Source organism: Drosophila suzukii, chromosome 2L (genome assembly GCF_043229965.1).
Source record: "Drosophila suzukii chromosome 2L, CBGP_Dsuzu_IsoJpt1.0, whole genome shotgun sequence".
NCBI classification, from domain to species: domain Eukaryota; kingdom Metazoa; phylum Arthropoda; class Insecta; order Diptera; family Drosophilidae; genus Drosophila; species Drosophila suzukii.
Window position 1 is genome coordinate 24851924 of NC_092080.1, and position 17186 is coordinate 24869109.

Sequence of the window (17186 nt, forward strand, 5' to 3'; positions counted from 1 at the left end):
GAAATGAATTAATATTTTTATTTTAGATTTTTGTTTATTGCGCTGAATTGAGAAGCGCATACAAAGTGCCTTGGATTAAAGTAAACTAAATAAAATAAATAAATAACTAACAGTAATCAACAGCATTTTTTATAAAAGCATTTTGGGAGAACAAAAGAAAAACCCGTTTTGTATGTAAAATATTGCCAAAAGCATCGACGAACAGAAGCTGGCGTCTACGAAACGAAGGTGGCTACATCAACTGATCTACATTATACGTTGTAGAATTGTACAAAAAGAATGTAAGAAATACGTAAAATTTAAAACAAGGTAAGGTATTTTATAATTGTTTTTATACCCGTGTCTTGTAGGGTAAAAGGGTAAATTGTATTCGTCGAAAAGTATGTAACAGCGTTTCCAACATGTCCGTATAATTAAGAATACAGCTGGTAGGGCTTCTTACGTAGCGCAAAATTTGTTTCAATTGAGTGCCATGCCCACATACCCGTCTACATGATTTACCAGTTTGAATATTATTATTTTAAAAGTTATGATCAACTAACAAACTATTTTGACGTCAAAGCTAGTCCATACCGTACATATGTACGTACATATGTATGAATGAACTCTTATAAAGATAGTTATTATACCCGATATTTTATATAACAATAAATATGTTGAATTGGTTAGATAAGTAACCATAGGCGAGGCACTCGACTAGAGCGTTCTCTCTTGTATTTCCAATCTTCCCACGAAATGAAACAAAAGTATAGAAAAAGAAATCAAATCAAAAATGTAGAACATCTTCTGTTAAGTCAAGCGCCATAGAACGCCGATATGTGTAGGACTAATTAAAAGTTCGAATTCTGCCTTATCTTATTTGTAATACTGGTGTGTACAAGAGAACTTTTGCACCTAATATCTTATCTGAAATGATCGATAGCAAGCAATTATTTGAAACACGCAACTGCACATTCAACAAAAATATAAAGCTGTCTAACACTCTTTGTCAATTTGCCGATAGTGATTCTGAAGTTTAAGTTCAATAACTTATCTTTAGTGCGCTTGACATTATAACAATAGTCATTTTATTTGAATCATTATGACTAATGCGGTTTGGTTCACATTATGACAAATATTAAAGACTTCAAAGCATCACAGAAGCCGGTTGTTAATGAAGATACCGAATCAAACAAAAACATTTCTTAACGAGTTAGCGCTTTAACTTGTTTAATTACTGTCCAATAAGAACAATTAATATGTTCTTGAAAGGTCAATGATTACACAGTTAGAAAGTACAGTCAAAGTTGTGTACAGTGAAATCTTTACTCATGCGAGTGCTAACCTCCTCAGTGATTCATTTCAACTCGGTTACTTTTTTGATTTTTGCACATGTTAATTTCATACTATACGAGTTCATAAGAATTGACAAATCGTGGAATTCACGAAAAAGATTACCTAATTTAAAAGGCAATACATACACTACAAAAAATTTCTTTGGAAAGACAAGTGGCGTTTGGAGTTATTCAAGTTCGACTTTGTAGAACTGTACATTTCTGTATATACAGACTGAATAAGAAACACACACCAAGGCAAATCACTATCATTCATAACGAAGACATCAGCCTGGTACCAGTCAATTAACCAACTCCAACTCAATAACTACCACATCACAAAGAACAACCACGCATCCATCTCACGTTTAGACCAGATAAAAATAACAAGGCTCAGACTTGGACACACCAAAATAACCCACACAAACTACATCGATCCAAACCATACCAATACCTGCCCATTCTGCAACGACATTGTATCAATAAGACACTTACTCTCCACTTGCAACGGGCTAAACATCCAAAGACAACAATTATTTAATAACACCAACCCACTAGAATCACTGTCCAATCCCACACCACCAAACATATCAAAAATTATACAATTTCTAAAAAACACAAATGTATACCACCGCATATAGGATGACTCTACCTAAGCTTAACAATAGAAATAAATACCTATAAAAAACCCTAAAAAATAATATTATGTACAATTCGAGCTGAAGGCCCACGTCGCCATTGCTCAATATCATTGCTAGCTCTTAATTTTAATTATTTGTTAGCTCTTTATAAATAAATAAATAAAAAGAAACATGTTTTTCGTAGTTAGCTTATAATAGTTTGAAATTTTTATACACGACGTATTCGACGATCGCATATTAATCTGAAACTCAAGTTTAGGATAGGCTCTTTTAAAAGAATTTTCACGGCGGAAAATTTAAAGATAAGTCATCTAAAAAGTCTATCCTCAGAATTTTAGAGTTACATTTTAAGAGAAATACAGCTTGAAAATTTCATCCCTTACAAACAAACCCTTAGCCTAGGTAATGTGTATTTCCCAACAGCTGTTTTGCAACATATAAAGAGTCAAAGAGCGGGTGATGATAAAGATAAGCGATTAATAAATCAAAAGTCAGATCGTAATGTGTACAATTCAACTATTCACTTACAATCTTAACATATAACAGTAGTTTTTATTATCAGCTACTTTGAGAGCGCTCTTACTGTCGCTCTCCGCAAAAAGCTTCAGCCGGCTCCTAAGAGAAACCGCCGGCAATTTTGTCATCACGCCTCACCACCCCCCGCCCAAAAATGAGTGGTGAGAAGAGAAAGAGAGAGTGAAAGAACTCTTAGCTCTTAATGCTCTCAATGCTTTTTGGCACTCTCCCTGACAGTTTAGAATTCGCGGCAGTTTTTATTTGTTTGTCGCGTTTCGCTCTTGCTCTCCATCTTGCATCTCCCTTTTTTACTGACACTTACGCTGAGGCTGTCTCCCTTTTTTACTGACACTTACGTTTTGCCGACACTTACGTTTTCTTACGTGTCTTGCCTCTCTTTGCTGTTTTGTTTTGATTTTGTTTTTGTTGTTTTTGTAAAATTTGTAAAATTTGAATGAAGACGATTGAGGGAGGAACTTTATTTGCTAATTAATTATTAATTATTTTCTGGAACTTGAGAGTATGTACTATTTGTTTTTGGCTGATGAACTAACTTGTATCCTTAATCCAAAGTGTCCAAAGTGGAGCCTGCCGATCGAGGGTTTTCAATTCAATCTGTCGCGCAGCAGGACCGCCCAGCTCGCCGGAGTCCATGTGGACTCGGGCCGGATGAGGACACGAGAATCTCAGCCTAAGGAGGACAGCCCGCCGAAAATCTACACTTGCTGCGGCTCCATGCCTCCATCCATTCACACGCAGTTAGTCAGTTTAGTTCTGGCCCGGGCCGCCCGCCGCCGCCACCACCAGGCAACAGCAGAGATCTCCCATCATGAGGGTTTCCCCAATCGCCGGCGCCAGTATATGCATATATGCACTTATATTGATGATGATTCCGCGGCGATGTCCTCCAGGCCATGGAGTGCATGCTGGCTGGCGAGGATGTGGGTCAGAGACCGCCTTTCCCATGAAGGCTTTCTCGCCCCTGGTACTCTGTTTTTGGATCGCCCACACATCGCTATCATCCTATCATCCCTTCATGCAAGAGGGTTCCTCACTGCTCCCTATGCCGGAACTGGCTACCTTGCGGCGGACATAGAGCCAATCGGATCGCCGGGATTCCCAGGATTGAGGCCGCGTACCTCTTCAGGGCCTTTCGAGTAAGATCCTTCACCTGTGGAAACAAAACACCCTCACCACCCCCCGCCCACACCCAAAAATGAGTGGTGAGAAGAGAAAGAGAGAGTGGAAGAGCTCATGGCGCTCCACCACCAGGGCAACAACAGCAACAGCAGAGAGCTCCCATCATGAGGGTGTCCAATCGCTCAGTCAGAATTCGCGGCAGTTTTTATTTGTTTGTCGCCGAGTTTGCTCCGTGCTCCGGTCGCTCGTTTGGAAAAAAGGAAAAAGGGGGCGGAAATAGGTTTAATTAAATATTTTGAGTGCCTCGGCTAACACAGCAATTAAGTGAATGTGCCAAACGTGAGAGCGAGTGAAAAACAAGCCGTCGTCACTCAACAAAGCCTTTCTGGGAGCGTCCTGCGATTGAGAAACGCGTGAGGAATTGTGCAAAAAATCAATTCGTAAGTAAACGGACGCCGCGGCAAAGGTGCAGTTAAAGCAACCAAAACGAAGGGCTAGTGGCATTTACCTGCTGCTCAAACCCATTTGGTCAGCAGAAATTGCATTTTGTGTCAAAACAAAAAGCCCAACGAATTCGTATGTACATCAAAGGGCAAGAACAACGTGCCAGGAAGGTGAAGAGTGCGAATAAAAACAAAACAATGAAAACGAACAAGTTTAAACGACGAGTAACGCCAAAAACATATATGTATATATTGGTTTCCAACTGGATGGAATGGAATGGAACAGCAACTGAACGAGCAGAAGGAACTGGGGGCCAGGCCCTTTCTTCCAGTTCGGCCGCTCCAACTTTCTAAGCCCCTTTGCTGTAGGGTACTCGTTTATGCCGCCAAGTTATGTGTACTGACTAAATAGAGTGAAATAAGCCCGAAACAATTTCAGTAATTTTTGATTCAGATTATTCTAACATAAATTTGTGCTTTAATGCATGTTCAATTTGTTAGATTTAGTAATACAGTCCACAGAAAAATATTTAAATATGTTTAAGCTTCTTTGGATGTAAAAGTATCTGAAAAATTGACACCATAAAACTATTTAAAACACATCTGATTCTAATTTGACGTTAAATTTTTCAATAATTGCAAAGGCAAAAAATATTATGTTATTAACAATGTGATTAAATGTCTTATTTTAGTACCTATTAATAGTACTTATTGATGAGAACGCTGATAAGAGAGAAGCGTCTTTCGAATTCGTGGTGTCGTGTCCTGTTAGTTGTTGTTATTTTTATTGCGATGACAATCCCCCAGCAGCTGCACTTTCCTCTCTTCTCGCTCTATTCGCTGTCATTTCCGTTATGCGCCCTGGTCGCCCGGGGGGTGAACTGCCTGCTACCAAAGTGCATTTACTTTAATTTATTTGTGGTTCCAATTCTCCCTCTCTTTATCTTGTGAGAGAGCAGCACATGCGATTGCGTCTGTACTTGTCGCCTCTCCGATTAGCCCCCTCTTATTGCAGTTGTTGCTGGGATAATTCGTATGCAGATTGCACCCCGCGATTGCCATTCAAATTCAACTGCAACTGATAAGGAAAGCGGGTGTTTGTACTTACGCTGCAGACTTCTGGTCTTCGCATAGGGTGTGTCGAGATGAAAAACAGTCGAACTTCAAAACAACAAAATGAAGCTAACACATAAAAGTTAATGCAATCAAAAATACAAAAGTAATAACTTAACGCAAGAGAAACCGAATGTCATAAGATCCCAGAAGAAACTCATTTCGATGTTTGAATCATGGGAGTGCCTGCTAAGTTGATATCAACATCTCATAATTCAAAAAAGAATTCACATTTATATTACTTTATATTTCCTGGAAGATATGTACGTACTCACACAAATGTACAATGTATGTACATATTTAAAAACACTTTAAGATAGGCAAACTTGATGATAAAACAGTGAATTAAACTGTCAAGAGAGGTTTTTTTTCTTCAAAAGGCTTGAAAACTATCTTTGAGTCGTGAGCATACGATTTATTTTGTATTCCCCTGCGGAGGGTATCAGTCACTATTATGGTCAGTCAGTAATATATAAGTATATGTATGTATATACACTTGATCAGCATCAGTGAAAGAAAAAACTATTAACGAGGCAAAAAAACTAGTGACGACCGCACCTTTCACATACAAACGTTCTGAAATCCACTTTTATGACTACATACCATTTAGCTTAAATTTGACAGATAGTTATACCCGTTACTCGAAGAGTAAAAGGGTATACTAGATTCGTCGGAAAGTATGTAACAGGCATTATGAAGCGTTTCCGACCCCATAAAGTATATATATTCTTGATCAGGATCACTAGCCGAGTCGATCTAGCCATGTCCGTCTGTCCGTCTGCCTGTCTGTCCGGATGAACGCTGAGATCTCGGAAACTATGGGAGCTAGGCTATTGAGATTTGGCGTGCAGATTCCTGAGCTTCTTACGCAGCGCAAGTTTGCGCACTCTCTAAAGCCCACAAACCGCCCAAAACGGTGGCTCCTACAGTTTTGATGCTAGAATAAAAATTTTAACTTAAAATTATTGTTCTCATCAATACCTATCGATTGACCCAAAAACCGCCCACAAACCGCGAAAACCTGTGACGCCCACAATTTCCATACTAGATAAAAAATTTTAACTGAAATGTATTGGTCTCGTCAATACCTATCGATTGATCAAAAAAAAATTGCCACGCCCATTCTAACGCCCATAACGCTTAATTCTGTTTACCGCCGGTAAGTGGCGCGTTTTAATCTCGCTTTGCTGCTTGCATATCTCCATTTCCCTTTGGTCAATTTAGCTGAGTAACGGGTATCTGATAGTCGAGGTACTCGACTATAGCGTTCTTCCTTGTTAAATTTAATAATTGTAGCTACAAGGGTATACAAACTTCGGCTTGCCGAAGCTTACTTCCTTTCTTGTTTAATCTATAAACTTTAAATCGTGACTACTTGGGAGGAATCTCAAGGGCTATACAGATTCAAATTAAAAAGAAAATCGGTACTACAGTTTTTGACAATTAATTGCATTTAGACAATTTCAGTAAGGACAACGTTATTAGGATTTTAAAGAAGCTGATTAATAACTTTCAAACGTGACTTTTTACAACAATGAGGTATATGTCAACGGTTGGGGTATATTAACGGCTATACAGCTTAAAGTTTAAATAGAAATCGTTAGGGCCGTTTTTCTAATATATGTATGTAAAAAAATTTTTTTTTACTTTCGATAAAAAAGCTTTAAGCCATGGGTCTTAAGCTTAGGTGATAATACAAATTACGTTGCGAAGGCGTACATAATATTTAAAAATAACTCTTCAACGACATATAGCACAAGTCTGTAGCTTTAGTAGTTAAGGGCGTACAAAGTTTAACTACTTTTAGCTGTGTTGATGTAAATTTAAAGTTTCTTTTATGCAGCTTATTGACTCCATCTAAAAATTGGAGGACGCAGAAAAATCGATTTTGGTTGAATACACAAACTGACAAAAAGAATAAAATGTTCATTTTGAGAAGACTCCCAAGTCCCTTGCGTTTCGTCACTACGTGGACTGCCGTCCACAGTGATAGCCAAGTCGATCGTCTGTCCGTTCCTACGCAAACTTGTCTATCAGCTCTAAAGCTTTTATAATACAACTTTTCCAAAAGGTCCTTCTCTTTCAGGTAGTATACAAGTCAGAACGTACCTTACCGGATAACTATGTACATTGATCATTATCGCATAGCTAACATTGGAACGATCGGATAAATAATAGAACACAAATTGTAGTTTTGTTGTTTTTGGAAATATTTTTCTGTTCCAATAGAACACAAATTGTAGTTTTGTTGTTTTTGGAAATATTTTTCTGTTCTCTAAAGCTAGTATTAGTAGTATTTCAAAATTTATAATTAAACTGTTTTTGAATTGCTGCAATACAATTTGAATTTGTAATTACAATCAGCCGACAATGTCATAAAGCTTTCATAGAAACTATCCGTGCGTTTTTTTATACGAATCTGCCTAATATATATGGATTATACGGATTCTGAAATATAAATATTTACATGGATACGTATGGTTTTATTTGCATGATGTGGTTTTATCTGCAAGGGTGTATAAACCTAGGCTTGTCGTATCAATTTATATTCTTGTTAGTTTTATAGTAAGAAGGTTATATATATTCTATATTCTCTGAAGCTCAATTAAAGCAAAAAAGTGCCTGGAAATATATCATGTATAGAGAAAACGGTCTGTTTTTAACCTTTACATTTTTGAAATGTCTGTTGACTTTTTGATTTTCAGTTCAATTTGTATATGAATAGGATGACCCATTAACCCTAAACGGGCTCTTATGCCCCCAAGGGCTAAGCTGTAGAATTCTGTTCTATAGAAACATGGCTCCACAAATCGTGCCATTTGACGTAGGAATTAGCTGAACAGACCTAGACCGCATTCATCGATCAGCAATTAATTATCTACCAGCAACGATTTTTAATCAATATTTAATTAAGAACTCGAATTCCGACTTTTCTGCTTAACGAGTGCTTTTATCATCTGCGTCTGTCTTTGTTCAACTAAAGTGTTTTTATTGATTGTGACGGAAAATAAGTTGTTATGATTACCCGACAATGCTTTCAGATTAAACAGAACAAACTTAAAAGTAATTCAATGGTTCGATTCATTTAATTGGAATTCAGGCTTATCAGGCGTAGTAGATATATAACAATCTCTATCAAGGGACATTTTTGACTTATATGGCGTTCATAAAACTCATTTTCTGTAATAAAACCATGTTTGAAAGATTTAAGACTCTAGGAGTTTGATAACTATGTATAAGCTTAGTACATATTTTATTACCGCTCCTTTAGTCTTTATGTAAAACAATTAGTCGTTGATTAGTCATCAAAATGCGTTCTTGATACAAGAAATAAAAAAATTGTTTTCATAAATACATATGTGGTCACTGAATGAGCAAAGCAACTGAGTTTCGAAATCGGATGCCAGCCAAGCCATATTTCTTTTTTGTGCTGGATAACAATTCCCGCAGTCCAGTTCCATGTTGATAAGCAGCAGCCATCTATTGTACGAGCAGTTACTGTATTGTTTATCTGAAAGGGAAGTTACTGAAAGTGAATTAAAATAAAACGAGAGCCATAGAGCCGATTCATTTATCGTAGGGTACTTGTTCATACTGGCTCCAAAAATAAAAAACATCAACTAAATTGAAATATGTGCGGGATCGCAGAGCGTGGCTGATTTTATTGACCGCAGATGAACAGCGGCCTAACAAAACAATTTTACAATTGTTTTGGTTTCTGGTTTTGGTTCTGGTTTGGTCTTTTGGTTTTTTTCGAAATGTGATGAATGGACTGTCACGCCAATGTGAGTATAGGGCAAATCAACTCTAATAACTGAATGGGATAATAATAAATTAATTTCAACGGAATTTCCACTAACAGAAGAAGAATTAGCTGTTACTGAAAATAAAATTGCTTTTAATATAAAGCAATCTACAAGTATAATTATATTATTTGATACATAATTAAGATGCAATTAAGTTAGTTTGATCAATTCTTTAATGAATATTTATTTTTTTAAATTATCGATTCTTAAGCATTCTTAAAGACAATATTTTGTTAGTTGGTTATGTAGACCGTCCAATTAATTCCTATCTAAGATAAGGTATGTTAGATAATACTTTTTATGTCACGGCCTTGAAAAACTTAACTGGAAGACACATTTATATTTTACAACCCGACAAAAATGTATTTTTTATCTTTTTACGGTAATTTTTGTTGTTTCTTTCAACTGTGCTATAAGGTTATACTATCTATTTCGTTATCTGAATACCCCATTAAAATTTTCAATGATAACTACACGAAAGCGAAATTGTATGAATAAAACTAATCACGTAGATATCAAATAGAACATAAAAATAGATTGCTAGACAGGATGAATTATATACACGTTCGTGTTACTCTACTACATGTGATTATATAATTTTCTTTTTTGTTCAACTACTAATTTTTCAATTGGCAGCTGCAGTGCATGAGAATAATTTTAGGTTGGCAATGTGTCTAATATTAGAACATTTGTAGATAAAATATTTGCTATGAATCGTGAATTCTTGTTTGCTATTCTCTCCACGCAAATCGGGCATCCAGAATGCAGTTGAATCTGCTCAGTCGGCTACAATGATAAGCAAATATGCCGTAAAATTGCGTGTAATTGCAATTGTAAATTGAATTGGAACGGCACTGGAGATCTGAAATGTTGTTCATGCCTAAATTTAATTAATTTGCAATTACAATTGCAATTTAGCCAACCAAGTAGGGTGAGCATTGAGGTCTCTGTCCCACCCACACATGGTGGAATTGCATTCGCACAAAACAACAATTTGCAATTGATGATTACTGGGTTCAAGGGTTTATCTCAGATTTTCCAATCCTTGACCTCCTAATTGGGCATCTTGAGTCGGATTCAATCTAAAGCTATCAAAGTCATCGATGCGCAGCGGAATAGACACGAGTTTAGCCAGGCCGAAAAACACGAGTAAGCACAAGAGAATGGTAAAAATAAATCGACTTGGTGGCACTGAAATAGGCAAAATATGTTACATAATTAAAGGAAACAATATTTAAGCTCCACAGACCGTTAGCAGTGGCGAAAGGCAGCTGAATCTTGGATGATATCATTTTTTATCCCACTTCACACTTTGATGACTAAATTCAAAATGAGATATAAAGTCGAATGAAAATATCGAGATCTTAAAAGCAACCGGCTGATCAAACAAATACCACGGTAACAATGTTTAAGGTTATTCGACCCATGTATCGTCCGTGTTTTACCTTATTTTATGGAACTTTGAACTTCTTATTTTTTAAATAATTAAGTACATTTATTTTTTTGGAGCTGACTAAAATAAAACTTTTTGTTGTACAACGCGACAAAGTAACTCATAAAAAAAGGAAACGCTATAGTCGATGGCCTCGACTATTGGATACCCGTTACCCAGCTAAGTGGTGTGCCAGAGGGATGGTGATATGCTTGCAACAAATGTGCTATTTTCACTAACAGCGTATAGCGCGACCTAGCCTATAGTGTCACCTAGCCTGCTGCATACTTGCGCTGCGCAAGAAGCTCAGCAAATACATACCAAATACCAACTTTCTAGCTTTTATAGTTTCCAGATCTCACCGTTCAAACGGATGGACGGACACACGGACATGGTTAATTTTGATCAAGTATATTATACTTCATAGGGCCGGAAATGGTTTGCTGTCGCATACTTTCCGACGAATCTAGTATACCCTTTTACTCTACGAGTAACGGGTATTAAGAGTAGCCACGACTCCGGCCGACTGAGTAGTCTGAATTTAAGCAAGAACGCTTACTTCGAGTGCCTTGACTATAAGATACCCGTTACTCTGTTATGCCTCCATATGATGCCACTTTTTTTTTATTCCTTAAAAATGTGCTGGATCAGAGTCTGAATGACAATTTTAAACGCGGAGAAAAACATTTATGAAGACGTATTACATATTTCGAAATTGGTTAGCTTTGTAACGGGTATCTAATAGTCGAGGCACTCGACATTAGCTGGTGATCCTTTTGGGGAATATGTATATATTACATTATAAGGTCATCAACGCTTGAAAAATGTTCAATTTTTTGAGTCGGAAAAAACGACACATTTTTAAAGATAAATTGTGTATATGTGTTCTATCTTTTGCTTTCTTGAAAAAGTTGAAGCCCTTGTTATAAATAGTCACCGATCATATAGATAGGAAAGCCTTCAAAAAGCTTAAGATAAGATTACTATTTGTACCATAGAAAAATTGATAAGGGTAACTCCTCAAAAGGAATTTAGTTAATAGATCATACAAAAACCTATCGTGATGGCGAAAATTGATCCACAATTTTGTGTTGTTAAGAAGCCAGTGAAGGAAAACTAGTGATAAAGTGTAATTGTTTGTCTGATAACGCTAAGTAGTGGCTTAACTATAAGCAGCGTCCATGATATTGGACACAGTTCACGTGATTCACCGAAAATCAATTACAAAAATGCCTATGCCATTATCTGCATACATGCATTTACAATTCCCCTTGTTTCGGTTTTTCTTTATTTTAACTGATAAGCGGAAACTACCGCGAAAAACAATACAGAACAAACCTGAGAACTGGCGAAAAATGCAATTGTGAATTGCTTAAAAAACTCTGCTTTTCTGTTTTCTGGCTGCATTTATTAACGAAGTGTCGAGTCGTTCGGGTTCAGAGCTGCAGCAAGTTTTGATTTGTTTTAGCCACAATCGGTTGTCGCAGCTGTTTTGCATCCTCCGCGCTATTGTTATTACCAATATTATTGCTTTACTCATGCAAACAAAATTATTAAGTAAGTGCTAAACAAAAGATTTGCTAAACAATGACTCCGGTAAAATAAAACAAAGAGGTGTTCATGCTCAAATCAAAGACTTAATTGTTTTAACAGATGTGACATTTCCTACGTGAAGTTGATAAATTGAAAGTACATAATACAACTTAAAAGAAGTATAGATCCGTAAGAGAAATCATCCCTTTTCTGTTCTGGTACGTGTCCAAAGTGAAAGTGAAAACAATCAAGAAACTTTGTCTTTGTTTTTAGCTCAGGTTAATTGGAAAGAGTTTCATTTTTTCCATTATATGGTACTTCTAAACAGAATTTACCAACTTAGCGTCATATCCAAAATGAGAATGGCAACGATTTCTAAATGAAGATAGTTTATTAATTAACATTAATTAAGCAACTAACACTAAATGAGTGCTTAGTTCAACGACTCCACTCCAAAAAGTTATATTATATTGGTATTTGTTAAGCTCGTTCCGAACTAATCAAAAGTGTGAAACAAAAGCAAGCCGATGACGAACAAAATTATCTTTATTACGGTGTCAAAAGTGTAATTGCTTTTCTATTTGCAGTTCGCAGCAAACTAGGCAAGAATTCTTAGGATCCCAGATCTGAAGACATTCTTTATGTTGTCTGCTAGTTTTATGACGCAAGCTCGAAAATAGCAAAACTCTTTGCATAGGCTCTTGACGATTTAGCCATGTTTACGTATGCCAAAAAGCCAACGTTTTGCAGTTATCTCGGTAAGGAAAAAACATACTCAGCCACGTGCAAAATTAAAAAGAGTATATAAAAAAAAAATTAAAATGCTTTCTGAAATAAATATTTATCAGCAACGACTGCTGCGGCTGTTGCAGAATGCAACCCCGAGTAGAGGCAATTGTCACGTTTTGCATGAGATTAGCACAGTTCGACCAAACCGGGCGGAGGCGAGCCAATCCGAGCAGAACCAGCTCAATGCTCAGATAGTTGACACTAATGACCGAGTGCAGATGCGGACCGAAAAACGCAGAATACACACGCTATATGTGATTTTCAATATATACACGTGGCTAAAATCTGGAATTTACTCTTTTTGATTGCAGAAAATGTAAGGAAGAGACGAGGTGGATTTCCCAGCTGAAGAAACGCAACCAAAGAAGCTGCCAGTCCTCATAATCGGCTTTTTGCCACCCCTCAGGCTGAAGTTCCTGAGTTCCTTCCATCCTCATACCAGTAAACTGAAAACAAAAGCCAAATGACTGCCAACAGTCTACTTGGGAGGTCCATACTCAATGAAGGTGGGTAGAGAGATATTTTAATGATCTGTCAATTAAAAAGCAAATAAAATTTATGACGTCCAGATATAATCGCAAATTGGAAGTAATTGTTCTATAGTTACATACCAACAATTTTCGAAGTTGTGCCAAATCAGCAGAGTTGTTCTCAATTTATGGTTTGAATTAAATGATTATGAGTAAACCAAATCTGCAGTACAGTAAATTTTCTAGTTTTAACTTGATCTTTAAAATTTGTATATCAGCTTAAGAATAGAAAGAAATGATTTTAAATTATAAATTACTAAGGAACTATTTAGAATATTTTATTAGTGATTCTTTTTTCTTACTACTCAATATTGTTGCATAAAATAATTACTTTTGTTACCTACAGGACGCTCGAATAAGCGCTCTTTTGTGTCCCTTATTGTGGGCCTGATCGTGGGCTTCTGCCTGGCGGAGCTGTTCGTGTACTCCTCGACACCGGAACGAAGTGAATTCATGCCGTACGATGGCCACCGGCACGGCGATGTCAACGACGCCCATCACAGCCACGACATGATGGAGGTCTCTGGGCCGGAACAGGATGTTGGCGGACACGAGCACGTCCACGAGAACTCGACCATTGCGGAGCGACTGTACAGTGAGGTGCGAGTGCTCTGCTGGATCATGACCAATCCGAGCAACCACCAGAAGAAGGCCCGACATGTGAAGCGCACCTGGGGCAAGCGGTGCAACAAGCTGATCTTCATGAGCTCGGAAAAGGACCAGGAACTGGACGCAGTGGCTCTGCCGGTGGGCGAGGGGCGAAACAACCTGTGGGGCAAGACAAAGGAGGCCTTCAAGTATATCTACGAGCACCACATCAACGACGCCGATTGGTTTCTGAAGGCCGACGACGACACCTACACGATAGTGGAGAACATGCGGTACATGCTGTATCCCTACAATCCGGAGACCCCGGTCTACTTTGGCTGCAAGTTCAAGCCGTACGTGAAACAGGGCTACATGTCCGGCGGTGCCGGATACGTCCTCAGCAGGGAGGCAGTCCGTCGGTTTGTTGTTGAAGCCCTGCCCAATCCAAAGCTGTGCAAGGAGGATAACACAGGTGCCGAGGACGTTGAGATCGGCAAGTGTCTGCAGAATGTAAAGGTTCTGGCGGGGGATTCCCGGGACTCCAACGGACGAGGTCGCTTCTTTCCGTTTGTTCCAGAGCACCATCTGATTCCATCGCACACGGACAAGAAGTTCTGGTACTGGCAGTACATCTTCTACAAAACCGATGAGGTAAGACCTCATGCATACAAGTACAATTACTGTTGTGTAAATAATGTTTCATTTAATAAACTAATTTATTCTCAGTAGGTTATTTTTTCGAAGTCCAATGAGTCTTTGTCTCAGTTTAAATACTTTATTATTTACTTACTTTACTTTTATTGTTTATTTTTATTCCAGGGTCTTGACTGCTGCTCGGATAATGCCATATCATTCCATTACGTCTCTCCTAATCAAATGTACGTGCTGGACTATCTGATCTATCATCTGAGACCCTACGGTATTATAAACACACCCGAGGCATTGCCCAATAAGCTAACCGTGGGCGAGCTGATGCCGGTGATCAAGGAACAACCAACGGAAAGCACGAGTGACGGGGTCTCCAAGAGGTCCGCCGATACAAAGACGCAATAATAGGGACAGACGGATAGACTCTTAATGTATATAGATAGCTTTTGTATATATTTAAAGATAATTTTGTAACCCCACATGATGAGTCACTATAAGCTGTGCTAGCATTGCCATTACCAATTCCATAAGCCTTTTTTATGTCGTCGGTCCCTTGAATTATGTAGTTTAATTTTCTCCATATCCTCGAAAGGTCTCGTTTGTGTTCTATTGCATAGCCGGTTCCTTTTGTACAAATACCAAACCTAGATATAATTTAGATCTGTTACTATAGTTTGTAATTAATCTAGGTTGTACAATTATAAAATCATCACTAATGGGGCGCATTCACTATTCTACTCTGGTTTTCCGTCACTAAGTTATACACTTGCATCTTTATAAGTCGCCCAAGTAAATCCTATATATGTATAAGTAGCTATATATTTTATCTCTTTTGTGATTGAGATTATTACGTATTATAGATATTAAACGTCTACATGTATTTAATAAAATGCAAATGAATTACAAAGAAATTAATCTGTTTTGGTTCTCTTCAGATAACAGATTGTAGTCGAGACTGTTATTAAAATTGATATGATATAAAACGTAGCCGCCAAATTTAAAAAGCATTTGCATGATAGATCGATAAGGTTATCGGTGTGGTTCCTTGCTTATTCGTGTCTAGGGTTTGAGTCTCGGGTTTCACATATCTGTTTAATATCTTTTTCACACAGGGGGTTTCCGCTCAGCGAAAAACGTAAGAGTTTAGGTGTTTTCGGCACTTGCTCGGAACTCTGTAAATGATCTCATCGTGAAAAGAAATATTGCTATGCACTTACATTTATTTCGGAAAAAACAACTTTGCACGTCCCCTCTCCCATCGGATACGTTTCGCTTATGTCGATCAGCTGTTGGTGTCAACGATTGACTACGTAAAAAAGAATCCGCGGCGTGTGCAGAGGCTATATTTCCGGTAATCGATAGCCATCGTTAGTTTCCCATCCCTTTGACACATGTTATTTGTTTATAAATAAAAGTGGTTATAATGTTGGCGCCAATTAAGCATTTGTTGGGAAATTATCGCATTGTTTTGGCCAGCGGATCCCCAAGAAGGCAGGAACTGGTCAAAATGTTGGTGTGTTGCAGTAGAATTCACATTCTTTTAGAAGTCGAACCTTTATAAGAATTTGTAATTTTAGGGCCTCAATGCGGAACTATGTCCTTCAACATTTGAAGAGAATTTAGACCTGGAGGACTTCAAGGAGTTCTCAGATTACATAGAGGCGACTGCACTGGGGAAAGCGGAAGAGGTTTTCTCGAGACTGAGTTCCTCGGGGGATTATAAAAACTTAATTGTGATAGCTGCAGATACGATGGTGACCCTGGGAAAGGAGATTTATGGAAAACCCAAGGACTCTGCGGATGCAATACGCATGCTAACCAAGTAATATTTTTTTTGTATATGTATGTATAGCTATGACAGATTCTTCTATATTTATAGAATTATAAAAGGCTTATGTTAATAGAAACTAGTATATTATTAATATTTTAGAACTACTTATTGTATTCACTAATCAACCCTTTGTTAGATGTAATTGTAATACCTACTTCCCTATTATAATCTCCTGTAGTTTATCTGGAACCTCTAATCGGGTTTTTACCGGCGTTGTACTGAAACATGCCCATGGAATTCGCAAATTTACGGATACAGCAGACGTATACTTTGGTGACTTGCAGCCAGATCAAATTCAGAGCTATGTGGATTCCGGTGATCCCTTGTAAGCTGCTAAAACACAAGATTTTGTCAATAGTTCATTTCATTTTTCCACTGCAGAGATAAAGCTGGAGCTTATGGGGTTCAAGGCCCTGGAGGTGCTCTCATTCACCGGATTGACGGCGACTTTTACTGTGTGATGGGACTACCGCTTCATCGCCTGTGCTGTGAATTGAACAAGCTGTTCCTGGAGGATCTTTCGTGATGTTTTTGATTCAACGTCGCCATCGCACAGCTTATGCTGCAACAAGCGTCAGAGGCTACACACGCTCTTGTGATTTTAATCTTGGCTGATAAGCGGCTATATCTCCCCGACCCTCTGGGCTTATTTGTTTTCGTTTTTTTAGACCAAGTCAATTAAAAATAAAAATCATATAACAGCGAGCAAAAATTAGATGGCTTTTGAGAGAGCAAGGCACAGTGGTCATGTTGCTGCGTATTTTCCCTACAAAATACAAGTTGCGAATTTAGATGTAATGTAAGATTCTCAAAAATAATAGTTGACAAATAATTGAAACATTTTTCATGAGGGCCCTTACTCT

General features: G+C 37.8%; 3 protein-coding genes across 8 annotated transcripts; 2 read left to right on the plus strand and 1 right to left on the minus strand.

Moving 5' to 3' along the window:
* Positions 1–3815: 3815 nt before the first annotated feature.
* On the plus strand, positions 3816–15403 carry C1GalTA (Glycoprotein-N-acetylgalactosamine 3-beta-galactosyltransferase 1). Of its 4 annotated transcripts, XM_017086920.4 has the most exons (5): positions 3816–4050; positions 12525–12695; positions 13038–13232; positions 13603–14495; positions 14664–15403. In XM_017086920.4, exons 3-5 carry the CDS (start codon positions 13190–13192, stop codon positions 14895–14897), a joined length of 1170 nt encoding a protein of 389 aa, XP_016942409.2. In that variant the 5' UTR covers positions 3816–4050; positions 12525–12695; positions 13038–13189; the 3' UTR covers positions 14898–15403. The 4 variants fall into 4 exon arrangements, with proteins under 4 accessions (XP_016942409.2, XP_016942408.2, XP_016942410.2 ...); XM_017086919.4 differs by lacking the exon at positions 12525–12695; XM_017086921.4 differs by lacking the exons at positions 3816–4050; positions 12525–12695 and adding an exon at positions 11810–11961.
* Positions 8401–10481, minus strand: LOC118877808 (uncharacterized). 2 transcript variants are annotated; one of them, XM_070999534.1, is made up of 3 exons: positions 10222–10481; positions 9984–10163; positions 8401–8677 (listed from the first exon to the last, which is right to left on the minus strand). In XM_070999534.1, the coding sequence occupies exons 1-2, from the start codon at positions 10262–10264 to the stop codon at positions 9997–9999; spliced, it is 210 nt and encodes a 69-aa protein (XP_070855635.1). In that variant the 5' UTR covers positions 10265–10481; the 3' UTR covers positions 8401–8677; positions 9984–9996. The 2 variants fall into 2 exon arrangements, with proteins under 2 accessions (XP_070855635.1, XP_036673848.3); XM_036817953.3 differs by lacking the exon at positions 8401–8677 and having other exon boundaries at positions 8792–10163; positions 10222–10473.
* A 445-nt stretch (positions 15404–15848) lies between the features above and the next one.
* On the plus strand, positions 15849–17035 carry LOC108019146 (dTTP/UTP pyrophosphatase). 2 transcript variants are annotated; one of them, XM_017086895.4, is made up of 4 exons: positions 15849–16005; positions 16070–16314; positions 16502–16648; positions 16705–17035. In XM_017086895.4, the coding sequence occupies exons 1-4, from the start codon at positions 15916–15918 to the stop codon at positions 16847–16849; spliced, it is 627 nt and encodes a 208-aa protein (XP_016942384.3). In that variant the 5' UTR covers positions 15849–15915; the 3' UTR covers positions 16850–17035. The 2 variants fall into 2 exon arrangements, with proteins under 2 accessions (XP_016942384.3, XP_036678637.2); XM_036822742.3 differs by having other exon boundaries at positions 15878–16001.
* Positions 17036–17186: the final 151 nt, after the last annotated feature.